Source organism: Castanea sativa, chromosome 10 (assembly GCF_040712315.1).
Source record: "Castanea sativa cultivar Marrone di Chiusa Pesio chromosome 10, ASM4071231v1".
NCBI classification, from domain to species: domain Eukaryota; kingdom Viridiplantae; phylum Streptophyta; class Magnoliopsida; order Fagales; family Fagaceae; genus Castanea; species Castanea sativa.
The window spans coordinates 33,862,806-33,889,510 of NC_134022.1; the positions used below are offsets into that span (position 1 = coordinate 33,862,806).

At 33.5% G+C, this 26,705-nt stretch overlaps 4 protein-coding genes across 4 annotated transcripts; 3 read left to right on the top strand and 1 right to left on the bottom strand.

Annotated features, from left to right (window-relative positions):
* Nucleotides 1–546: 546 nt before the first annotated feature.
* Nucleotides 547–6,356, top strand: LOC142612951 (uncharacterized). The gene is made up of 6 exons (XM_075785128.1): nucleotides 547–1,194; nucleotides 1,293–1,416; nucleotides 1,522–1,666; nucleotides 3,213–3,252; nucleotides 3,463–3,730; nucleotides 6,020–6,356. The coding sequence occupies exons 1-6, from the start codon at nucleotides 958–960 to the stop codon at nucleotides 6,094–6,096; spliced, it is 891 nt and encodes a 296-aa protein (XP_075641243.1). The 5' UTR covers nucleotides 547–957; the 3' UTR covers nucleotides 6,097–6,356.
* A 3,354-nt stretch (nucleotides 6,357–9,710) lies between these two features.
* Nucleotides 9,711–10,508, top strand: LOC142612423 (protein FAR1-RELATED SEQUENCE 5-like). The gene has a single exon (XM_075784521.1). The coding sequence runs from the start codon at nucleotides 9,711–9,713 to the stop codon at nucleotides 10,506–10,508; it is 798 nt and encodes a 265-aa protein (XP_075640636.1).
* Nucleotides 10,509–20,693: 10,185 nt separating this feature from the next.
* On the top strand, nucleotides 20,694–22,737 carry LOC142612424 (protein TRANSPARENT TESTA 1-like). The gene is made up of 3 exons (XM_075784522.1): nucleotides 20,694–21,086; nucleotides 21,354–21,746; nucleotides 22,534–22,737. Exons 1-3 carry the CDS (start codon nucleotides 20,694–20,696, stop codon nucleotides 22,633–22,635), a joined length of 888 nt encoding a protein of 295 aa, XP_075640637.1. The 3' UTR covers nucleotides 22,636–22,737.
* A 258-nt stretch (nucleotides 22,738–22,995) lies between these two features.
* On the bottom strand, nucleotides 22,996–24,957 carry LOC142612715 (7-deoxyloganetin glucosyltransferase-like). The gene is made up of 2 exons (XM_075784853.1): nucleotides 24,414–24,957; nucleotides 22,996–24,076 (listed from the first exon to the last, which is right to left on the bottom strand). Exons 1-2 carry the CDS (start codon nucleotides 24,928–24,930, stop codon nucleotides 23,142–23,144), a joined length of 1,452 nt encoding a protein of 483 aa, XP_075640968.1. The 5' UTR covers nucleotides 24,931–24,957; the 3' UTR covers nucleotides 22,996–23,141.
* Between the last annotated feature and the right edge of the window lie 1,748 nt (nucleotides 24,958–26,705).

The window sequence follows — 26,705 nt, forward strand, 5'->3', positions numbered from 1 at the left end:
GAGTGCTAGTCTGGAGCATAAATGTGGGGGGCCGGGGGCACATCTTGTATATTCAGAAATCTTGTATTGTATTTATATCAATAAAAGATAAAAATAGTATGCTATGGAACTGAAATAAATAGGTAAATATTTGTTCACTTCCTTTGCATACATAACATTTACAACTTCTTACCTAATACACATCCTTTGATATAAGCGTTTAATATGTGAAAAAAAAAAATTATACATACAAACAATGCAAAATAAGTTGCATAAGAGAATCATTATCCGATTGAAAAAACAACATGAGAGAGATTTTAAATGTGAAAAAAAATTATGTATACAGATAGTGTGAAATAAGTTGCGTGAGAGAATTGTTATCCGATTAAAATTTAGAAGATGAGAGAGAGAGAGAGAGAGAGAGAGAGAGAGAGGCCAAGCCCAAAAGACAACAATGAGAAGAACACAAAAAAAAAAAAAAAAAAAAAAAAACAAGAGAAAAGATGAGAGATGATTATTGATTGGAGGGTGGAAGGTTATATTAATGCAGAGACAGAGAGGACAGGCACCAAGTGCGTTAGTCACGCAGCTGTCATTCGTTTCTACAAAGCCCAACTCCTTCTTCCTCTTGAAGCCAGCAAATTAGCGTTTGCAGCTGTCGGATCTTTCTCTCTCTCTCTCTCCACTTTTTTTTTTTTTTTTCCTCTCCTCTTATAATTGACCTAACCCCACTGTTCCAAACAACTCATCAAACATATAATAACAACAACAGCAACATCATAAACTATATCCACCTATTTTTCTGTCTCTCTGGCCCTATTTCAATGATTCTTCTGCTGTAAAAAATACAGGGTGGGGATGGAGGTTGAGGCACAAATAGAGCTCAAAGCAAAGAAAATGAGGAGGTGGAAGAAACGATACAGCTTAGTACTCCACTCTTGTCAAGCACACAAGTGATCGATATATACCAAAGACTTCATGCACGCACAAGATACCCAATATTTGGCTGATAATATTCATGATTTTGATTCCATGGCTTATCCTCATTACCGTTCACAGTTTGGCGACACCACGTTTACCAAAGTGTTTGTTGGGGGACTAGCTTGGGAGACACATACAGAAGAAATGCGCAAATATTTCGAGCAGTTTGGAGAGATTCTAGAAGCTGTAATCATCACGGATAAGAATACAGGAAAATCTAAGGGATACGGATTTGTAAGTACTTCTCTAGCTAGCTAGCTCCCCACATTGTAATAATAATATTCTCATATGACCAAATAGCTGTATGATGAGGTTATTTTTACATTAATTAGGTGACTTTTCGAGACCCTGAATCGGCAAGGAGGGCTTGTGTTGAAGCAAACCCTGTGATTGATGGGCGGAGAGCCAATTGTAATATTGCTTCGTTGGGACGACCACGACCTACGCCGCCTCGAGGTCCATACGTTTTGTACTATGTTTTGGGAATTATTTTCTTTTATTACATAATGATATGTTGCATTACACTTTGGGTGCGTGTTTAACTGTTGTTAATATATGCAGGAAGAAATCAAGGTGGTACTAGTTCTTATAACCAAGGGGGTACTAGTAATGTACCACAAGGTGCACCACCCTATGGCGGAATGGCGCCACCCATACCTCCCCCGCTGCCGCCGCCACCACCTCCTGTCGTTTACCCACCTTACGGGTGAGTTGCTTTCTATTTACTTATGCTTGTAATTGATTGTCATCATTATAGGATATATAGATGGTCCATACCATAAACAAAATGGCTGTGATGTCTATTTTTTTGTACGTTCTTCTTTTTTTTTTTTTTGGGTACATTCATTACAGTTGGTATTAGTTGTAAACGGGCACTATATTAATTATGACTATTTTAGGACGCATGTCATGCTCATATTTCTTCTAATCCACAAAAATACCGAGGTAAGCCGGGTCTTTATCAAGAATATTATATTGTCCTGTTGATGTGCCTAATCTTACATGTGCATGGGAACATTTACTTTGAATGGTAGAACCCACACATCTTTTATGTATTACTTATCTTAACCATGTCAAATGATCATGGACCTTTTAGATAAATCATTTTTCCATCACAAAGAATGGTATTTGTAAATTTAGCTATGGCAAATTGTCCAATAACCTTGTCATAAACGAATGACGAAGATGAAAGTCTATTATTGTTCTTTGTCACTTTCTCACTATCTTAAGAAATTAATGTAAATGTGCTGGCTTTATAAATTGGTGATAAAACATCCCTTCTTATAAACAATGCATTTGAAATTAAATTTTGTGTGTTTTAGAATCTTGACTTTTGTAGATTTTTTTTCAACTTTAATTATGCTTTTAACAACAAACTATATGTATAAGATAAATTAAGTGATAACTTTTGAGTATTGACATGAAAGAAATCGAAACTTATGTGTGTGTATGCACGCAAAGTCAAATTTAACGTATAAAAATAAAATGTCAAAATTTCTATTTCAATAGAGAAGACCTTTGAAATTCGTTATATTTAGTTTTGTGATATGGTTGCATATATCAACCTGATTAATTAGGCTACCAATATTGTATTTGTATTTTTTTTCATCTTAGAGCCATTTATGTGTAAGCTATTCCTGATTCTCAAAAAAAAAAAAAAAAAAAATGTGTAAGCTATTCCTATAACAAAATAAATAATTTAAACAAACCATGTAACATGATTATTAAATAATTTGTATGACTAGAATCATACTTGAGATGATCATTAGAATGATCAAGTAGTCACGTTATAGTGGCACCGGTAGAATTTCCCCAAACCAATTTGGCAATTTGCAACAAAATTCTGTCTTTCATTGCCGTCTTAACTATATAGATCATAGATGGGTAATATTTTTATTACTTATATTTAATAAAGCGTGTATGTTATACGCGTGGGACCAATTATTTGTGGGGGCAATGGCTGATCACAATTATATCACTCTGACATGTATCTCATCCAAAATATATTGTTGGGTGGAGTTTGTAAACTTATTATAATTTGACCCACCTTAACTAACAATATTGTTGCTAAAAGTTACTATCACTGTAGGACCCAATGTTGGCATTACAATAAGTTCATCGTGCTACCTACCATTCCTTAACTAGAGAAGCATTCTAAATTGAGCCATTACTTCTCATGGAAAAAAATTGAAGTAACATGTAATAATAATTTTCTCTCACCCCGTACTCATAAATGAAACTCCTTTGTGCAGGTACCCAACCTACGCAACTCCTGATTATGGCTACCATCAAGTTAGTCCCTCTTTTGTTTATATAATTTAAGAACATACGATATGTGTTCAGTGTATTAGTACATTGAACACGTTAAGATACAAACTCATGTTTAGTGTAACTGAAGTATTGGACACAAGCTCTTTCCATTTAATCTATGCATTTGAATGAATATAATTATAATAAAAGGTAGTTAAAGTTATGTGACATTTTTGTATTTTGAATGGACAGGCATTGTATAACCCACAAGTACAACAGCCACAATATTACCAGCAATTGTATGGAACATCTTCTTCTACCATGGGCTCTCCCTATTACTATGGTTATTCTTTTCAAGCCCCAATTAGGAGTACATATTCTACTACACCACAGCCACAAGGGCAGCAACGCTTACCCGGATCATCATATATATACTATCCTATGCAAATGGAGGGATCCTTCTCCACCTATCCTCCTCCACCTCTTCAAACCACAAGGCAATCCTTTCCCTCTTCTACAGGTAAAAGATTAATTTTCTTCTCTCTTTTTGTTAGTTTGATATTTTGAGTATATTCCTCACGCAGATATAAATTACACTTACACATATACACGTAGAAACAATATGACATATATGATGGATAATGATAATAACATACTTTTTATTATAGACTCACCATATATAAACTGTCACATGGATTAAAATCGTGTTTTAGAAACACAATTTCAAAATGAAGTTTTTACAAAATATGCTATAGCGAAAGTGAAATAAGATTTTATCACATAAATAAATACGATATACCTAAGGAATTTGTATGACATGAGACTATAGAGGGGCCGCATGGGTAAAAAACCCAACCCATGTGAATGAGCTGTCTAGACTTACGTATGCAAAATGTCACATAGACTGAAATTTTGTTTTAAAAACACGTTTTAGAATAGAGTTTATACGAAATATGTTATAACGAAAGTGAAATAAGAATTTTTTTTCCCATATATAAATATAATGTACCTATGGATTTTGTATGAAAATGAGAGTCATGAGACTATAGAGGGGCCACATGGGTAAAAAAAACCCAACCCATGTGAATGAGCTGTCTAGACTTATGCTATGACCCATTACATGGGTCAACGGAAAAGTAATGACAGGAGAGGCTCGTGTAAACTAATAGTGACTGCATGTGGTTTCAGTATCATAGATGATGGTTGTTTCTGAAGATACAGTCAATAGGTCGATGAAAAGCGGCCCACATTGCATGTTAGGGACTGTCATCCCTTTAAAGTACACTTTGATTTTATTGAAAAAATATATATAGCATAAGAAGGGGGCAAGAGATCATGTTGACATGCATGAAATTTTGATTTGGTGGGAATGAGTACAACTGATCAAATTATGTAAAAAATAAAATAAAAATCCTATTTTTTTCATCAATATTGCCTCTTTATATATATATATATATATATATATATATATATATATATATATATATATATATTTTTTTTTTTTTTTTCTGCAGTCACAATCTCTCATACATCTTTTATTCCCCCCCCCCCCTTTTTTAATTCAAACACATGACATCTTGCATTGATAGAACATAAAAAAGAAGAAGAAGGAAATATTAAGAGTTGGTCCAAAATTTTTTTTAGAAAATTTTTGCATCCTAAATTAACCAATATATATTTTCATGCATGGCTGTGGTTGAGCTGTCATTTCTTAAATGTGTACAGAAAAATCCTAGTAGTAATAGCCTAATCTTTATTGGAGCATTCTCATTGGTTATGCATTATCCATAAAAATGCAAAATCTATAACTTTTGAAAATATACACTAACATTGTAGTAAGATATAAAAATATTTTGTTTTTATTCTCTATCTCCTCTAATGTCTCACTTTCTCGTTCTTCTTTCTTCCACTATAACATTAATGTAGAATTAATTTACTGTGATGTTTTGTAAAATTAAAAAGAAAAAAAAAAGAGAGATGTAGGATGCATTGTAATAATGGTTAACTAATATAGAAAAATTGAATTTTTGGCGAGTTAAAGTGCAATTTTCTTTTACACACACGGATGTGAATGCTTTATGAAGCATGAAATATTAACTTTTCCTAAGTAAGCAATAGAACACATCACTGTTTACTTCGAGTAATTATGGACCCCCATACTTTTAAAGAAAAATTTCTTCTCTTTCTTTTTATTTATATTTCTTTTAACACTTAGGAACAACTTCACTACTTCATGCAGTAGTGCCCGCGGCCGCTGCTTACCATGTTCATAGAAAAAAGAGAGTAGAAAAAGAAAAACAAGAGAAGCGTAGTAATAAACAAATTGTACCGAATTTATGTGGTGTTTTGCCTGGGCATTACACCACTATCATTATTTGAGAGGTTTCCTTGCCATGCAATATGAAAAATGGAGTTTCTATGCATATTATATTAGAAAAAAACATTTTATGTAAAAATTGCGTATTCATTAGATCACTATGACTCTATGAGCACGGGTCGAATGACTAAAATGGTCCCACTATACATAACTCCAATATGATTAAAACAGTACTTCTGCGTATCAAAATAACACAATCCATGAACCTACTTATTTAGCTGGAAATTAAGTAGAGTTTCAAACCTTAAAATTAAAATAACAATGGTAGTGAAAAGTAATAACACATATCATAAAGAGTTTGCAGCTAGAAATTTTGATGCTTAATTTGGCTAGAAATAGTGTTAAACTGTTAAAACTTTAGACTCTCTCTCTCTCTGCCCCAGACTATTGCAAGTGCTAATAATAATCTTTGACTGTGATGGTGTGCTTCAGATTCACAGACGCCACAGCAAATTACCTCCACAGAAACAGAAGCTGCAGTTGTTACTTCAGATAGTCCAAATACCTAAAAGAAGAACTTACCAATATATACATGGCTTGGATATAAGTTTCAATTGTATAACCTTGACAAATTTATGTCAATCAACTCTCTTTTCATTTCTGAAATTCTCAACAGTTTATATAATTCTTTGGTTCAATCAAAGCTGTAACATAAGTACTGCTTCGATAGACTACCTTTGTTCTTCTCAGCTATGGCAGGAAAAGATGGACAATCAACTGCCTTTGGAGATTTTTTGCCCCAAAAAATAATTCTTCTATTTTTTTCATAGGTTTTTATTTGATTATTTATGCTTCAAGTATAACAGCTTAACATCTTTCACAAAATGTATGAACAAGAGGGCAGTCGGCCCCTCGAAGAAATTTTGAATTTTAAACATGCCCATCTATGATTTTTTTTTTTCCTCTGTTAAAGGGAAATTCTATGTGGAATTTACATAGAATTTATGCTACAAATCATTACACTGTCAAACATTCTCAATTTCAGGCCTTTCTTTTTTGGTTTGAAATTGCACCAAACCAACAATCCAAAGAGCCAAGAGTCTCCAATATTTCCTACTACGTTACAGCCTGATGAAAACGAATGAGACATCTGGTGGTGGTGCACACGAAAAGCCAAGTGTCTACGAAACTCCCATTCGCACAAAGAATAAGAGCATTTTTTTGTTGACGCGCCAATCGGTCTCAAAGGGGCAAGGGGAGGCTCAACAAATTTGGAGGTCTAAGGTGATATAATTAATTGGGACATTTTTGTTATCACTTAAATAATATTTAGTTAGTATTTAATATCATATATTTTTTTAACAAAAATCTATTCCTTTCATTTTGTAATATGCTTTTTGGGGAAAAATGCTAAAGTTATAACAAATTTTACTAAAAAAAACTTTCAAATGATGTAGAAATGAATGTGATTAATGACAAGATAATAAACAAGCATTTGAATAAATGATGTTATGAATATTATAAATTTTATATTATGAGGCTTACAAAGATGTATCACTAATCACAAAAAATAATTCAAAAATGCATTTAATAGGTTATTAATGTCCACATATCATATTAATTGTCACATCAATTTGTAAAGTTTTCAAGTAAAATTAATAATATTTCTAACATTTTTTTATCTGAATTATTACTTGTGATTAGTGAAACATATATTTGTAAGGGAATATGCTAGAGATACAAATTATTTTACAAAAACTTTTATAAATTGATGATGTTATATATGATTATAGATAAATAAAAAAGTGATGTTATCGGTGGGTCTAGATGAGAACCAGTAAGAAGTTGACTATAACAACAATTTGTAAAAATGTTGTAAAATAATTTGTAACTGTAGCATTACTCTATTTGTAAGACCTATGTATTTAAAGTTGTATTATCTCTAGCATTACTCAATTCTTTGGGATTTCTTAAAAGTAGAGAAAAAATATAAAACTAATTTTTTTTTTCTATATCTCCATTTTTTAAAATATATATATCAAATATTCTCCGAAAATTTGGGGCCTTCCTCTAGTAGGGGGCCCTAGGTAGTGGCCTAGGCCTAAAGCCGGCCTTGAATGGGGGGCTCATATATAACTACACTTCATTATGGCCATGCAAAGAATAATGCGAGAGGGATGACCTCGTGGTTAAGGTATGTGATCGCTGTCTTGAGGTCCCATGTTCGAACCCTAATGGAGAGTGAGGTTGCCTCTTGTAGCTAAACCCTTATTTACTCTCGTGGGGTTAGGGTGAGGTTTATGGTTACCCTCGATCACAGTAGCTATGGCTTAATCCAATATTCTTTAGCGGGAGGTGCCCCTATGGTCATGCATAGGGGTGAATTACAATGCTCTTCCCCCCTTTTGACCATAAAAAAAAGAAGAATAATGCCTATGCATTACTCCATTTGGATTTTGGCAAACCTTGTGGACTAACACCTCAGATGTTACTTCATTTAATCTTGACATGCCTAACTAATAGTTGCTCATAACCATTAGCACCTCCCACCCCCAACATAATGGGCATGTATCCGGCCATGTATCTCTCAATATATTCTCTCTAATGTTTGTACTAGTAGATAGACTGTGCAACCATCAAGCACCTTCGCACTAAAATTTTGGTAGCATTACTATATATATATGAGATGGGTTCAAGTTACACCTGGTGTAACTCTAAAGACTCTCATTAATGCTAACATTCTTACAACTATCTCATTAATTATTACTTATTTATTGAATTCTAAACCTAACCCAAAAAAAAAAAAAACGTTTGACTCTCTCTCCGTTTGTCTCTCTCTCTCTCTCTCTCTCTCCGTTTGTCTCCGTCTGACTCTCTAAAGAGTTCTTTCACCATTGTTCCAGGTTGCCGCCAAAAAGAAGAAAAAAAAAAACCAATCGCATTAAGCCATTAACGTGTTGTGAGTGCTCTGTTTCCATTGTCACCGTTGGTTGCTGCCACAAAAAAAAAAAAACCAAGCCGAACTGTGGGTGTGTGTGAGTACTCTGTTTCTTGGGTCACCATTATTTTAGCTCATAGCAATTGCAGGTTGGTTCTCTTTCTTTCTCTCTCAAGGTCAACTGTTTTTCCTTTTTATTTATTTATTTTAATGTAATTCTTTAATCTGTTTCTATTCTGGGTGATAGGTACTCTGTTTCTATTTTCCTTTCTTTTCAGTTGACTCTCTACATTGCTCCTCCACCATTGTTCCAGGTTGTTGCTAGAAAAAAAAAAACCCAATCGCATTAACGTGTTGTGAGTGCTCTGTTTCTATTGTGAGTACAAATCGCATTAAAGCTTCACCATTGCTTCACCTCCACCATTGCTCCTCCACCACTGTGAGTACTCTGTTTCTATTTTTCCTTTCTTTTCTGTTGTGAGTGCTTTGTTTTTCTTTTCTTTTCTTGAACACAGTAAATGGTTCACAAAGAATCATGTGGCACTACAGATTTGTTAGAACTTTTTTTTTTTTGATGAACCAGAAACTTTATTAAAAGAAAGCAACCAAGCTACACAACTCTACTGGACTCCTCCAAAATGATGGAAGAGAAACAAGCATGGCAATTTCCAAAATCAAAAAGGCCAAATTACATATTCAATATAAAAACCATTGTATGTGTAAGAAATTTAGAGAAACTTACATTGTGACTTACATCGTTGGTAGTTCCCTAGTTACATCCCTAAGTTGTGAGTGCTCTAAAAAAAAACTTACACTGTTGAATAGTTGAAGAAATTGATAAACAAAAGACATCACTGAAGCTAGACATGAACATATTCATTCTTTTTTCTTTTGCGAGAAAGAGACATGAACTTATATTTTTTTTGCTGAATAGACATGATTTTGATGATGCAATTGCTTTGGAGCAATTTAATAAAAAATAAAAAATAAAAAACACTATCTAGTAGAAATATCTTGTTTTCATGTTTCAAATCTGTAATTAGACTGATGGAATATATATATGTTTTTATTTAAAAAATCTCATGTTTTCAAAGTCAAAATTGAATTTGAGTATCAATTTGAGTGTTTGGTTATGATTATGAACATTTTTATATCTTTGTCATTTTAAACATTTTTATTTAAAATGTTTGCATATTTTTTATGTGTTCATTATTTGTATTGGTTCTTATAGTTACTAAATCGCAAATGGAACATGAGTTATATGATGCCCCAAAAAATTCGAGACCATCAGAGCAAGAGTTACCTCTTGAAGATTTTGGTGATTGTGAGTTGAAATCCAAGCCATATGTCGGAATGCAATTTGACTCCCTTGATGATGTTGGAATTTTTTACAAAGGATTTGCCAAAAAAGAAGGTTTTGGAATTCGTATCCGTACGAGTAAACAAGCACCTAGAAGTGATAATGTAACAAGTTGTATTTATGTATGTTGTAGTGAAGGGCAGCGCAAAACAAAAAATGCATTAGACAGTTGTTTGGGCAGAGATGATGAAAACAAGGCCCGTAGAACTTGCTCAAGTCTTAGAACTAGATGTGAAGCAATGCTTAGGGTCATGAAGAATAATAAGTTGCAAAAATGGGTTGTGAAGGGATTTGACAACAACCACAATCATGGTATTATTAGTCCAAAAAGTGTGTCATACCTCGGATGCCACAAAAAAATGTCTACTGCTGCTGAGAGTCTAGTTGACAAATTTGGTGAAGAAGGTCTTCCAACAGGAAAAGTTGCCATGATGTTCAATGTAGGTGACCAGACATTTACAAGTAGAGATTGTTGGAATCACTTGAGAGATGTTAGGGGAAAAAATCTAGATGCTGGAGATGCCTCAACTGTCCTTAATTATTGCCAAAAACAACAAGCTCAAAATTCCAATTTCTTTTATGCAATTCAATGTGATGATGTTGGCCATATGGTTAATTTTCTTTTGGGTGGATGCGCGATCAAGAATGGCTTATCAATACTTTGGGGATGTAGTGACATTTGAAACAACTTACAAAACAAACAAGTATGATATGCCATATGCTCCTATTACGGGGTGAAACCATCATTGTCAATCAATTTTATTTGGTTGTGCATTGTTGCAAGATGAGACAGAATAAACTTTTGTGTGGCTGTTTGAAACTTGGCTTCAAGCAATGTGGGGGAAGGAACCAAAATCTATTATTATGGATCAAAATTTAGCCATGGGTGCAGCTATTGCAAAGGTATTCCTAAGAACTCGTCATCGTCTTTGTTTTTGGCATATTAAGAAGAAATTTCCAGAGAAACTTTCTCATATATATCATAAGAATTCAACATTCAAACGTGAGTTGAAGAGATGCATACGTGAGTCACCTAGTGTGGAAAAAATTGAGGAGGCTTGGAAGAGCCTAATATTGACTTATGGCTTGGAGAGAAATGAATGGCTTGAAGGATCATATAATATTCGAGAGTCATGGGTACCAGTTTACAATAGAAATACTTTCTTTGCAGGAATGAACACTACCTAGAGAAGTGAAAGCATCAATGCGTTCTTTGACTCCTTTGTTAACTCAAGAACTACATTGAAGGATTTTGTGGTCAAATTTGCAAAGGCGGTGGACAGTCGTTATAAGAAAGAAAGGAAGGAAGACTTTGATTCAAGACATAAAACACATTCTTTGGTAATTGGCTAAAAAATAGAGCATCAAGCTGCTTCTATATACACGAGAACCATATTTAGCAAGTTCCAAAAAGAATTGGTAAGTAGTAATCACTTTACAAAGGAAAATGTTGAGAAAAATGGAACTTTTTATAAGTACAAAGTAACAAGCTCCTTTGATCCAGATGATGCATTTATTGTGAAGCTGAACTTGGAATCAAAAGTTTGTGAATGTGACTGCCAACTTTTTGAGTTTATGGGAATTGTTTGTAGGCACATGTTATTAATCTTCCAGGTTAAAAATATTTTTCAGATTCCTAACCACTACATCCTACAACGTTGGACAAAAGAAGCAAATAAAGAACTCAAAAGTGTAGAATATAGATCAAGCTTTGAGGATGAGCATCATATGTGAAGAGCTTTGCGAAGCATCCATGTTTGTCAACGTGTAAGTCAATTGTCTTCCCTTGCTAAAAAATCTGAAGATATATATAAAATGATACTCTCAGACTTAGACCACACCCTTAAGAAAGCTTTTGGAATGGAAAATGAACCGCTGGAAGATAAGGAAGATGATGAAATGGATATGCATCACAAGAGTGGTGAATTAGCTGACATTGTTGAAGTAGAAGACTGCTCTGTCATTGTTCATTTGAATATAAAAGATCCACATGTATCACAAAGCAAAGGTTGAAAGAAAAGTACTGAGAAACAGGGTCCTGGTGGGAGAATTAAAGGTGGGCTTGAAATATCCTTAACTTGTGCAACGACAAAAAGACGATCTTGTCAACTTTGTGGGGGTTATGGTCATAATCGTCGCACTTGTAAACAATATAATGGCAAAGGAAGTGATTACCAAGATGAAGAAAACATTACAGAGGTTGATGACAATGATATTGATGATTTAGTATAAAGTGAGTTCTTTCATTACATTTTTTGAGTCTTTTTAAAAAAAAAAAAAAAAAGACTTTTTGATTGTAATAATATATATCTCATGTTTCAAATTTACTTATACCTTTTTTTGTTTTACTGTAGGTACATTTGGCTGAAGAGAATCACAAAATGATAATTCCTTGGTGGAATATATATATATATATATATATATATATATATATATATATATATATATATATTGAGTCCAAGTAGCTGAAGGAGCTATGTTTAAGGACCTATGTTGTTAATTATGATGAAATAGTTTTATTTGGTTTTTTGTTTTGTTTTTTTAAGGACCTATGTTGGAATACTGTTTTTGCTTCAATTTAATGTCATTAACAGTGTGTTTGTAAGGACCTATGTTGGAATACTGTTATTTAAGAACATATGCCTCATTTTCTTTTTTCAGATTTTCTACTGCTCACCTCTTGTTTTGAGGGGGTACCTGCAGCTTTGTGTTTGCTTTTTTAATAACAGTTTCTTAGTGATGATCTATCTTTGTTTGTGGTTCTAAATAACAGGTAGTATAGCTGTTTTAAGTTACTGCATTATTGGTTCTGTTTACTGTACTGTTCACAGCACTATTTACTGCACTGTTTACAGCACTATTTACTGCACTGTTCTGTTTACTGCACTTACTGCACTGCATTAGGATAGCTGTTTGTTTACTGCACTGTTTGTTTCTACACTGCATAAGTTACTGCATTAGTGGTTTTATTTACTGCATTGTGGTTTTATTTACTGCACTATTTTGTTCTGTTTACTGCACTTACTGCACTGCATTAGTATAGCTGTTTGTTTACTGCACTATTTGTTTGTACACTGCATAAGTTACTGCATTAGTGATTTTATTTTACTGCATTATGGTTTAATTTACTGCACTGTTCTGTTCTGTTTACTACACTGTTTACTGCACTTACTGCACTGCATTAGTATAGCTGTTTGTTTATTGCACTGTTTATTTGTGCACTGCATAAGTTACTGCATTAGTGGTTTTATTTACTGCATTGTGGTTTTACCTAAGGCACTTTACTGCACTTTAAGGCACTGAAATTTGATATGTGTTGTTAAGTGAAATGAAAACAATACAATCCAATTTGATGCATTTAACTATAAACAAGTGTGCTTATACAAACCAATAAATTTGATGCATTTAACTCACATTCATTATGCAGAACTCAGATTCACTATTTACCAAACCAGTAAATTTGATGCATTTAACTATAAACAAGTGTGCTTATACAAAACTTTAGACATATAATTACAAATAGTTCAAGAAGTGTTGTAACCCCACGTTTGAACGACTGTAGACTAGTTCAAAAGTGAATTAATGTGGAACTAGTCTTTACAAAAAATCAGATCATTACACGTGTATATAAATCACAGTTAACAATTAAAAAGTAATCCTAAAACTACAGGTAGTATAGTTATAGCTGCTTTAAGTTACTGCACTGTCTACTCTGTTTACTACACTTTTTACTGCATTGTCGTTTAGGTAGTCTTGGCTTGAACTCTTCCAATGCACTGTTACGACATTTTGCCTCTCTGCCTAAGTCTTTGTCTTGATACACTCCATACTAGGAGTAGAAAGCCTTTCTCGGTATGTACAAGACCTTGCGCAATTCGTACCTGTAAAAGAGGCAAAGGAGCTCCATCGTTTGAATGACTATAAGGAATTCAATAGAAGCATTACACATAATTGACTATTATTGTCATTGGAAGATTAGTTCCAGAACCATATATTTCTTTTATGCTAGAAAGAGTTGAGTTCTCCTCAACCCATTCAGGAACTATGTACCCAAGATTGCAGTGTGGGCAGGGGTCTTCATTTTACATAGCTCCATTGCTGAATATGTATGGTTGAGCACTAACCAAAATACACTCTTGAATCCAATTCCTATATAGTATAAAATAAGCTAATTAGAGCCACAACATCACATATCCTACCCAACCAATATCTTAAAGGAAAAATAAAAAATCAGTTTTATCTAAATTCTAATAGGTTCATACTTCCAACAGCTTAAAAAAGAAGAAGACAGACATAGAATCATCTCATTGATTAAAGCATCAATGCAGAACAGAAAAATAAAAGGGGTGGTACACATGCATCTTTCGGCAGATGCTTGCATCACACGGATGGGTGGAATGCTACAAATTTGGACAAGAGCAACTTTGAAGCAAAAAGCACCAAAAACAGCTTTTTAAGTTGATGCTATAGCTGTTGAGTACCCATTCAGGCTGCAAATACTCAAACAATTAGTCTAAAGAAAGCTTATGGGATTGAGTAAATGACAATATTTTTTGGATGAATAAAGAAAAAGGGAGAATACTAAGGGAATCACATTTTTTAGCTATTTATCCTCCCTACCCTTTACAAGAAGCTTAAAGTGTAAGCAAGCGTGTAACCAACATATATGACTTTAGCTCTGCTAACTAGATAATAGGAGAATATTTCAACTGAATATATAGCATTGCATTTTATTTTCATTAAAATGGAAAAAAAAAATTCATTGGGGAATTTTATCAAACAAATGGAGCACAAAAGGATTGAGCCCAAGTTGTGAAATCAATTGGCCATGAATTCCTAATTACCCAGTACAAAAATCACTCAAGATACACCATGTTATCAAGGAATTAATTGTAATTATCAACTAGATCAACGTGATTATCAAAGGGAATCAAAGAAAAGCAAATAATTGAAAAATCAAGAACACCTATGGCAGAACATTTTATTTTATGGGGCAAGAAAATCCTATAATTTCATCTGGCCAAAAAGAAAGGGAAAGTGGACTCACCTTGTGCGGCGATGAGTGGGTAGTGCCCAAGTCTCCATTGCTGCCAAGTGGGAAGGCAGAGATGATGACCCAACTTCGGTAGAAAAACATCTAGTTTGGCATTGGGGAAAAATGACCCACAACCCATCTAAGACAATTGTGAATTTTCTCTCAACAGGGTTTAGCTCGGCTTCACATGGAACACGTCGAGTCAAAACTTCTAAATGCATTAACGTAGGGTCCATTTGGATAGAACTTATTGCTGAATCCTGAAAACTGAAAACACTGTAGCAAAATAATTTTGAAATGGGTAAAAAACATTGTTCATGCCAAAAATCGCTGTTCATGGCCAATGAACAGTGACAGACGCGTGTGAAAAAAAAAAAAAGCGTAGATGTGGACGTGGACGTGCAAACGCGCAATCCAAACGTTGCTATAGAGCACATAGAGTCAGACCAGAAAAGAAAAGAAAAGAGAAGAAAAATAAAAGAGCACTCACAACTGAAAAGAAAGGAAAAATAGAAACAGAGTACTCACAAACAGAAACAATTTAGTTTGGTTTTTTTTTTTTTTTTCTGCCGGCAACATATAGAGGTGGAAGTGGAGGAGGAGGTAGAGAGAGAGAAACGAAGGTTTAGAAAATAGAGAGATACTAACGGAGAGAGAAACGTGAGACCAAACCTAGAGAGAGAGAGAGAGAGAGAGAGAGAGAGAGAGAGAGAGAGAGTCAGACGTGTAATTTTTTTTTTGGGGGTTTAGAGATACAATAAATAAGGGATATTTAATGAGATAGTATTAAGATATTAGAATTAATAAGGGTTTTTTTTAACCGTTGAATTTTCTTAGATCTAACGGTTTAAAAAAGATGTAATTCTTTAGAGTTACACCAGGTGTAACTTAAACCTATCTTTATCTATATATATATATATATATATATATATATATATATATATATATAAAAGTTCAAATTAGACCTGTTGTAACTCTATAAGAGCTACACATTTTTATAGCCATTGATTTTTATAAGATCTAACAGTTAAAAAGACATTACTTAAACATGTCATTAATATAGAGGCATTAAATGCCAAATTAGCTCATTTTCCTTAAAAACCTATCCATGTTCATCATTCCCAACACTTAATACTATTCCTTTTTTCAGTTAAAAAAAAAAAAACTTTTTCTCTTTATTTTTAGAGAAGAACTTAATCATTTTCCTTTAAAGTCTCCACCAGTACACCGACTTCTTTAAACAAATCCTATGGTTCTGTTACTACAATCAAATTTATGTGAGTGATATAGTGGGTTCTAACTTCTAATTCAAGAATCATAGTGAAGGAAGGATAATTTCTTTGCAATTTTGCAAAGTTTCTATTCTCTACCCTCTTCTTAAACATTGGAATTCCTAGTATTTTGGTGGTTGTCAATTCGGTGGTCAAATGCAAAGAGAGAAAGAGAATAACACAAATTGACCTCCATTGATGCACCTGACTGTGTAGTGACAAACTAAATTTTAAATCATGGACAGATAATTCACAAAATTTCTTATCGTCTTAAAAACAAAGGGGCAAATTATAATTTACCCACCTGTGGTTTGGTCGAAATTTAAGTTGCCTACCTGTGGTTTGAAATTTGACATTTTACCCACTTGAGGTTAGCTCAGTTAGATTTTTATAACCCACATCTGGTAAAAATAGAGCTAAATATGTAATTTTGCTCCACTTTTATGTCTCTCTTCTCCAAAAACACAATAAACATAAAAATACAAGATTAAATAAGATAAAAAAACTATTCATCAGAACACTTTCATCATGGAATTTTAAACCACAAGTAGGCAACTTAAATTTTGGTCAAACCTCAAGTAGGTAAAGTGTCAAATTTTAAACCACAGGTAGGCAATTTAAATTTCAACCAAACCACAAGTGGGTAAGTTGTAATTTGCCCAAAACAATGAGATATCCACCTAGTTTTTAGATGAGTAGAGATAACAATTTAATGTTTGGTTTTACAACTATTAATATTAAATTATTAATTTCCTGTAAATCCCTTTGTTTATCTTCCTTATTTCTCTTTATTTAGCCGTCACAATTTTTTTTTTAATGGGATTTATCCATCACATTTGGTGGCCCATAACCAACTGTAACATTTGTCTTTTGCTTACCACCTTCCCGGATTACCCCAAATTTTAAGAAAACCATAGCTAAATCAATCCTTACCCTACCTAATGAACCCAACGAAATTGAACTTAAATCCCACCAATTTTATAAGTAAATCTCACCAATCCGAATAAAGTTAGGATACTTTTAAATGTGATTTTTTTTTTGAGAAATTGTAAATGTAATTAATAAGAAGAGAGATAATGAAGATGCTATTAATTAGGTAAGTATTTAATGATGATGTATATATATATACCTTTTATCACGTTACACCTAGTGTAACTCCATAAAAGTTATATCTTTTTATAGTCATTGATTTTCATGAGATCTAACAGTTAAAAAGAAAACATTATTAATCACATCATTATTAGATACTTACCTAATTAATAGCATCTTCATTATCTCTCTCCTTATTAATTACATTTACAATTTCTCAACAAAAAAAAAAAACACATTTACAAGTATCCCAACTTTATTTGGACCACTGCTCTCCCTTGGTACAGTGGTCACTCTACAAGTATAAATGCTTGTGAGGTGTGGGGGGTAAGGGTCGAGGTTCGAGTCTCCAAGAAAGAGTTTCACACACATATACATTTAGATTAGGCTAGAGTAGAAATTCTAGCTTGTATTAAAAAAAAAAACTTTATTTGGATTGGTTATGGTCCACCAAATGTGATGGATAAATCCCATTAGGAAAAAAAAATGTGACGGATAAATAAAGAGAAATAAGGAAGATAAACAAAGGGATTTGCAGGAAATTAATATTAATAGTTGTAAAACCAAATCTTAAATTGTTATCTTTACTCATCTAAAAAATAGGTGGATATCTCTTTGTTTTTAAGACAATAAGAAATTTTGTGAATTATCTATCCATGATTTAAAATTTAGTTTCACTACACGGTCAGGTGCATTGATGGAGGTCAATTTTTTGTTATTCTCTTTCTCTCTTTGCATTTGCCCACCGAAGTGACGACCACCAAAAACTTAGGAATTCCAATGTTTAAGAAGAGGGTAGAGAATAGAAACTTCACAAAATTGCCAAGAAATATTCCTTCCTTCACTATGATTCTTGAATTAGAAGTTAGAGCCCACTATATCACTCACGTAAATTTGGTTGCAGTAACATAACCATGGGATTTGTTTAAAGAATATGGTATACTGGTAGAGACTTTCAAGGAAAAGGATTAAGTTTTTCTCTAAAAATAAAAAGGAAAAGTATTTAGTGTTGGGAGCGATGAATATGGATAGGTTTTTAAGGAAAATTGGCTAATGTGGCATCTAATGCCTTTATATTAATGAGACATGTATAAGTGGTGTCTTTTTAACTATTACATCTTATGACCACCACACACTTTTAGTGTGATGGTCACTCGATAGGTAAAAGTGCTTGTGGAGTGTGAGGGGTAAGGGCCGGGGTTCAAGTTTTCAGGAGAGAGTTTCACACACATATACACCTAGATTATATTAGAATAGAATTCTATCTTGTATAAAAAAAAAAAAAAAACTATTACATCTTATGAAAATCAATGGTTATAAAAAGGTAACTCTTATGGAGTTACACTAGGTGTAATTTGAACCTCTCTCTTTCTCTCTCTCTCTCTCTCTCTCTCTATATATATATATATATATAATTTTTTTTTGATAATACTAAATATTTTTAACATAAACACAGAAAAAGGAGAGAAAGTTTATTAAAAACCTTACAGTGCTGTATATATATCCAAAAGGACCTCTCTCTCTCTCTCTCTCTCTCTCTCTCTCTCTCTCTCTCTCTCTCTATATATATATATATATATATATATATATATATATATATATATTAAAGTCCTTCCAAAAAGACTAGCATAATAACATTAATATTTAAAGTGTCTAATTATATCCTAGATTTATTGATCACATTAGATATATAAGTATCCTTTATCCTTCCCAAGGTCAATACTCAAAGCAATGTTTGACCACCCAAAAATATCATGATGTACTCACAATTAACTCAGCATCATCATACAATGCCATAACCTGCATCAACACAAGATAGTTGTCAAAACTCCATATGGGCTGTTCATCTTGACCATCTCCTTGTCCAGAGACTTATTGAACTAAAAAAGAAATAAGTTTTCCCTTTACTGGTCTGCACAAATTATACAACATTGTATTCTTAATTTGCCCCTACATGAAACATTCAATGTGTCAATATAGGAATTATTTTCAAGCTTACACCCTTAGTCAAACCTTTGTCTACCATTATCATTTTTCAAAAAAAATAATAAATAAAGGAATTATTTTAATCTGAAATATCTCTATTTTATATCTAAATTAAATATTATAAATTTAAAAGTGTTTATAAACTATTATGTCATTTAAAATTGTAAATGGCGTGACAATATATACAATATTAGATTTAGAAAAAAAAATTTGAATCATAAACGAACCCAAAGAGTGATAGGACTAAATTAAATTTTAAGTAAAGTTAGAAAGTCTAATTTATAATTTAACCTAAAAAAGTTGTAGAAATAAGTTATATTTTTTTTCCCTTTTGAAAGTGACAAAATGGCTAAAAGAAAAGGATCTTTAATTACAGTGATATATCTTTTTTTGTTCCCTTCATTTCGTCAGAGATATGCAAATAATTTTTTTTGGTTTAGAATTTTAGTTGATAGCCATAATCCTTGGCTTGAGAGAGAGAGAGAGTATTTATTAATTTTGTTGAAAATGTGGATGAAATTCTAAATAAGAAGTGGTAGAAGCAAGATATGCCAACATAAACATCTCTTAAACCAAAATTTTGTCCTGAATGTTCAAATTTGGACAAAGTTTCAGACGGGGTCATAACTAGTAAATACCAAATGGCTCTTTCTAGTTAATGGAAAGAATTGAAGGAAGACTGTTGGCTGTCCCATAGCTTTTTAGGTTAGAGCCGGTGGGATTGAGACTGCAATTTAATTTTGTAGTTTAGCAAGACTGTTTATAATTACCTACCTGCGACCACAGCAATCAGCAGTGGCTCGATTTATGCTCAATGCATTAGCTGGTGTGATCTCATTGGCCAAGTCAATATACAAGTGAAGTGAATCACATCCTTGTAACCTTGTACTGCAGTGCTTCTTCAAATAACGTAGAGAATGATATTAAAACTGCGGGGAATATTACTTTTAATTTCTGAATTAAGGTAGGAATAGGATAAACAAGTATAAAGAAGAATTAACGTATACGGAAGATATATTAATTTATGAATGGTACATGTACGTTCCAATACAGAACTCCATCTATTTCACACTGCAATATGCAATCTAGCGTAGATACACAGTTTATTGTAGTTAATGTGAATACTGGTGTGACTGTTGAGAGCAAAGCAGACTAAATTGTACGTTGCCAAAGACTTTAAACTATCTGTGGTACAATTCTTGCTAAATTCAGAAGCCATGGGCCACCGGAATTGTGATAATTTGCTTCAATACCAAAAACAGATAACCAGTATAGTCAGGAGAGAATTATGACCCCCACAACAATGGTTCTTTTCGTTCAATACCAACATTCTCCAGCCACCCCCTCTCTCTCTCTCTCTCATGAGCTTTGAATTACATCTTACATCATCTTTCAAGCAAAGCTACAATCTCACTAACTATAATAAGACCCTCTTTGCATTTGAAACAAACTTAACCCTTTATAATATCTAGTATTGCGCTTATATCATGAAGCCCTTTGAAATTTCATTAAGCATTAATCCATTAGCTTCTTCTTCTTCTTCAGATCATACAGATACTGAACCTCTCAATCTTTTCCCAAGCATGGACCAGAATTCTCTTTATCCAGATTCATCGCTAAGCAATCTACCTAGCTGGCCTACTGTATCAATGAAAGAAAACCCTAAAGCATGCAGTGATGATAATGAGGATGTCACTGTGGCCTTAAACATTGGCCTTCCTAATTATTCAAGTGGTTTCATTGATGCAAATACAATGGAAACTGCAAACATAGCAGCTAATAATTATTGGATACCAACTCCCGAACAAATACATATAGGTTTCACTCATTTTTCTTGCCATGTGTGCCTCAAAATCTTCAACCGCTACAACAATCTTCAGGTGCAATTTTTATTTACTTTAAAAGCTAGATCTTCAGGTGTAATTCTTCTAATTTCCTCAAAAAGACTTCAACTTTTATCAACTTTTTTTCTTTTTCTTTTTTTTCAATGGCTTTTTAACTCTTACTTGTGGTGAACCAGATCTTAATCTGTAATTCAAGTACCTCTTGTGGTGCTTGGATATTGGGGTCTGAACCCTATCAACCCTATAAAATTAGTGGCAGATTTGAGATTTTTCTTATAAAACTAATATAGATTTTTATGGTAGATGCACCTATGGGGGCATGGATCACAATATCGAAGAGGGGCAGATTCGTTGAAGGGAAGTCAACCACAACCTATGTTAAGCATTCCATGTTATTGTTGTGCTGAAGGGTGCAAGAACAACATAAGCCACCCAAGAGCAAAGCCTCTAAAAGATTTCCGAACATTGCAAACCCATTACAAGAGGAAGCACGGAGAGAAGCCCTTTGCATGTCGCAAGTGTGGGAAGCTCTTGGCTGTAAAAGGTGACTGGCGAACCCATGAGAAGAATTGTGGAAAGCGTTGGCTTTGTGTTTGCGGTTCTGACTTCAAGCATAAGAGATCTCTCAAAGACCACATTAAAGCATTTGGTTTTGGTCACAGCCCATGTCCTCCTATATTTGAGGGTTATGATGAGGTACTCAAGGGCACCTTTCCCTTTCATCTTTGTCTAGTATTGCTAGGACACGCTTAGTTAATCTTCACTTATAATTGGATTAATCATCGATACGTGAATTACAATCCTAATTAATCTACTTGAATATCTATAATTAGATCTAAAATTTTTTAGAAGTTAGAACTATAACTTCTTTTTTTAATTTTTTGAGAAGATTTGGAACTACAATTTGACTTTGGTTGTTTTAAATATCCTATACTAAATGAATATTTAAGATTAATGCATGTATAAAATGTTGCACTTGAAAGCATCAAATGTAGCTCAGATTGGTCAATTTGCTGCTAACTAATGACTACCCAATTCCCACCGTTTTGCTAAGACGTACCTGCTCTATCATTGTACTCCCCTTTTTTTTTTTCAAAATAAAAAGACGAGAATAAATAATAATAGACAACACAAATTGGACTTGGGGCTATAGAGGCAGATGGAATATTTGTTTTTGTTTGATTTTTTCTTTAGATTGTATCCAAAAAAAAAAAAAACCTCTTTCTTTGGATTGCTTTTTTTTTTTTTTTTTTTTTTTCCACAAGACTCTTTCTTTGACTCTTTCAACTTATTTACCTTATTTTTTTAATTTTTCTTACCCTTTCAACAAAAAGTTTAAATAAACTGTTCCTGACAGACACTGAACTTTAGTTTTTTTTTTTTTTTTTTTTTTGTGTCGTTGTTGGACCTGCAAAATTTACAGATTGGACATATATAATAGATGCAAACTCAAATCAACTAAGGTATTGATGTATAATTGCAGTTTTTTGCCGACCTAAATCCTCATATGGACATGCAATACACCTTCCACGAGGGCAACGAAGTGGCAGATATGTCGGCAAAGGAAGATCAAGGCAACAAGTAGAACTTTCTCTCTTATTTCTCGGGTAATGTTTAATGTACTAGTACACTAAACATTGACCAATACACCTCGATGACACTTTGATTTACGACTTTTATCCCTACTTGACTTGTCTTCCCTGCATTCAGTTATCACAAAATGAAATTTATTCTTTACCAATTCGCATGCTTTGGGTTGAACTTTCCTTCATCTCAGCTTACTTATTTTGAGAAAAATGTAATATGTTTTGTTTTTGTTTTTTTTTACACGCATTGTCATTCTAATGCCAACTTAGGGGCGGCTGAATGCATTGGCCACTTAGACCTTGACCTAAAGACCCTTGATAAGAAAAGGCCCTGTAAGAGGGGACAAGAATAATCGTAGGAGGATATACCAGAAATCGGCTAGTAGTTTCAAAACATATTATATCTTAGCAAAGGAAAAAAATAAAAGAAAGGAACTGGATAACAGTTACAACAAAAAGCTTCTATAAGCATATTATAAACACCCTTTAATTAGTCTAATAAAACCTAATTTGTTGAGGCTAGAAGCACTTGATTAATTATTTTGTCCAAATTCACGAAAGATGACCCAGTAGGGCCAGTGGCCTCTTTTGTCAATTTCTTCCACTCAATAGCTTTCTTCTTTAACTTTTGCCCCTTCTCTCCCACCATCAGCTCTCTAACAAGGCTCTCTATTTCAACTCTCTTTGCATCACTCACTATCTCCATGCCTATGCCCCATTCAATGCAAGTATAACGACAGTTGGTTTGTTGCTCAGCAAAGAAAGGCCAAGAGATCATTGGCACTCCTCCACACACGCTTTCAAGTATGGAATTCCATCCACTATGAGTTAAGAACCCACCAATAGATGGATGACTCAAAACTTCTTCTTGAGAACACCAATTTGCTAAGAGACCCCTTTCTTTAGTCTCTTCTAAAAACTCAGGAGGAAGAACAGCCAAGTCACCTCTTACAAGATCAGGCCTTATGATCCAGAAGAATGCTTGCTTGCTATTTGCTAGTCCCCATGCAAACTCAATTAATTGGTTGCTTGTCATGACAGTGATGCTTCCAAAATTCACATAAACAACAGAGTTTGGTTCTCTTTTGTCTAGCCATTCGATACACCTTTCTTCTTCTTTCCAAAGGTTTGATCCAATCAATTTATAATTGTTATCAGGGATCTGATTTACGAGAAGTTGTAGGGGACCAATGGAGCAAATAGAAGGATACATGGTTGAAAGTCCTTCCAATACTTCATGCTCTAAAGCATCAAAAGTATTTAAGATGACAGCAGAAGCTCTCTGAGCTCTCTCGGTTTCAACCATTGGAAATTTTAGCATAACATCATCTGGGTCCGTGGTTACAATGAAGCTCGGAAGATCCCTCAAACGGATGTTTTTCATGCCTGGAATCCAATCTATGATTGTATCTAAATGCCCATTTGTCAAATAACTCTCATCTGCACATAGAAATTGCATAATCAATATCAAAATTACGATAAAAAATCATACAAGTAAATATATTGGTACTACAATATCCGGAAATGGATTAATTACATGGTTTATGTTAGATTTTATAAATCTAAAAATGTACTGACTGTCATGTTTTTTAAAATTTTACAGCAAAGTAGATTAATAATATATAATTTTAATGAATGAAATGGAGAGGATGATCATAATTTACAATTTCCTAGGTGACCTTTTGGGTGAAATATGGTCATCACAATTTTATAAATAGTGTCCCACTAAAATAAGGTATGTTAAGTCAAAGCTGATTTTAATTGATTGAGTCAATACCCTTGAGTGGAGTTAGACCCTTCTCAATGAGATGGCGATATTGGGCATAGCCCATGAACCCACATGCACTGGTTGTCCAGAAAAGAACATCAGGGATGCCCAATTTAGCTGCTGCGTCTAGAGTGAAGCTCATGACACCATCAGAAACAATGCAAGTGACTGAAGGGACATGAGAAGAAGAGGTGTCATTCAGTTTCAAAAGAAGGTTTCTGAAGGGAGCTAAGCAATGTTTTTGTATGGAGGCACTTAAGGATGGTATGTCTTGGGTGGCATCAATATTAGACTCAGGAAGACCATCAGGAATGGTTTCGAACTGAAAGGAGGGAAGGGTATTGAGAGAGTTGGGACCCCTGGATTTTAACAGGCGCTTATGGTTGTACTCTGTGTTTACAAAGGTGATATGAAAGCCTTTGTAGTGAAGGATTTTTGCTAGCTTTAGCATGGGGTTTATGTGGCCTTGAGCTGGGTAGGGGACACAAACTGCATGAGGTTTCTCGGTTAAACTGAGGGAACCCATTACTCTCTCTCTAGGGAAGCAAGTAAGCAGAATTGAAAATGAGAAAGATATTTTTTAGGGTAAGAGAATTGGCTTTATTTATAGGATAATAAACCAGTTTTGAAAAGAGTTTATTAAAAATTGAAAAAATTTTGCCAACTTTTTAACACTTAATAAAACTTTTTTAAAAATGAATTTGTTAACCCAGCCAAAAGATGTAAAACTGTAAAAGACTTGTCCTCGCTCCTCAGCTATCGCAAATAATGATGAATTGGCAGTCAAATAGATCATACGCGCATGCCGACGTTTTTTTATTTTTATTTTTTTAACACGACGTACGGCTAAAAGCGATGGTCATTTACGCCTCTGAGTCTCTGACTGAAATTGAAAATCGAAGTTTGAAATCAACCATATTGTTTTATTCACATTCAAGCAACTGTTTCAGATATTCAGAACAAAGAGTGAATAAAAAAAATATTTTGTGTACTAATAAACAGTAAACACTGAATTCGGATCGTCCAAGGGCAAGGTTCCTGACATTTTAAAATTCTAATGAAGTATAATACTAAATTTGTAAGAACAAGGGAGTTTTAGTTAACTTAATTAATAAAGTTTTTGATAATTGTATATGAGATTTAGAATTTATTTGCTTACATTAAAAATTAATTGGTGTATGTTGTAAAATAGCAGAAGCTCAAATTACCAAAATTGATTATGAAAATATTTTTGGCTTGTGAAAGATTTTCAAACTAACAATAGGAACGAAGAAAATTAATCCAAAAGAAAATAGACACAAAATACCAAGAATTTACGTGGTTCGGTAATAGCCTACATCTACAGGCGACGACAAACAAATTTCACTATAAATTTGGGATAATACATATTGGTGTACAAGTACTCTCACAAATCTAAATCTCAAATACACCCAAATAACTCTCTCACAAATACAAAACCAAAGGTTCACAAATACCAAATACGAATACCAAATACGAAATGCGAATTGCGCACAAACCCAAACCAAAGAGAGAGCCACAAAGCAAATTCAAAAGTTGCATCGCACCAAGAGAGAGCAAATCACCAAACTGCAGAACCAAAACCAAGCCGTAACAAACCTCTCTCACTATTCCAAATTACAACCAACAAATATCAAATAACCAAACAAAGTAGCCTCTTTTTCTCACATCTACCCACTATTTTCAATCACTTCAATAGCCGCAACACACTGCTTATATAGGATCTTAAGTCGGCAAAGATGAGTTCTTCAAGGAATAGGATTGTATTCCCATATATTCACGTGCTACTCCAAGTAAAGACACTATTTCAAGTAGAACTCTAATTCTCATTTATTGAGCACGTGAGTTCCAAATCAATTCCAAATTGAATGGCATATCTAAACCGGTTAGGTATCAATCTAAACTGGTTGCACTTGAAATAGGACATCAAGTCTTATAAGCCACTCCAAAACAATTTAGATTAGGATAACAAGCCACCGACTTCACAATGTCTTGGTCTGATGATAAAAAACTATCATTGAAAGTAGATGTTATAGGTTAGAACTCTCTAAAAAAAAAACGGTAAGAACAAAGAAACTGGAAGATGAGATAGTATATAAGATTTAATTCTATGAGTTCTCATTCACACGGTATGGTAAGTTTTTTAATACATGTAATAATGTAAACTCTTAAGTCGGTTGGGGAAAGCGTTGTAAGACTTACCATGGATTTGGCATTTTCTTAAATGCTTTTTGCTTTTCGACTAAATTTTTCTTAGCAAATAATCTAAATTTTAACTTTTTT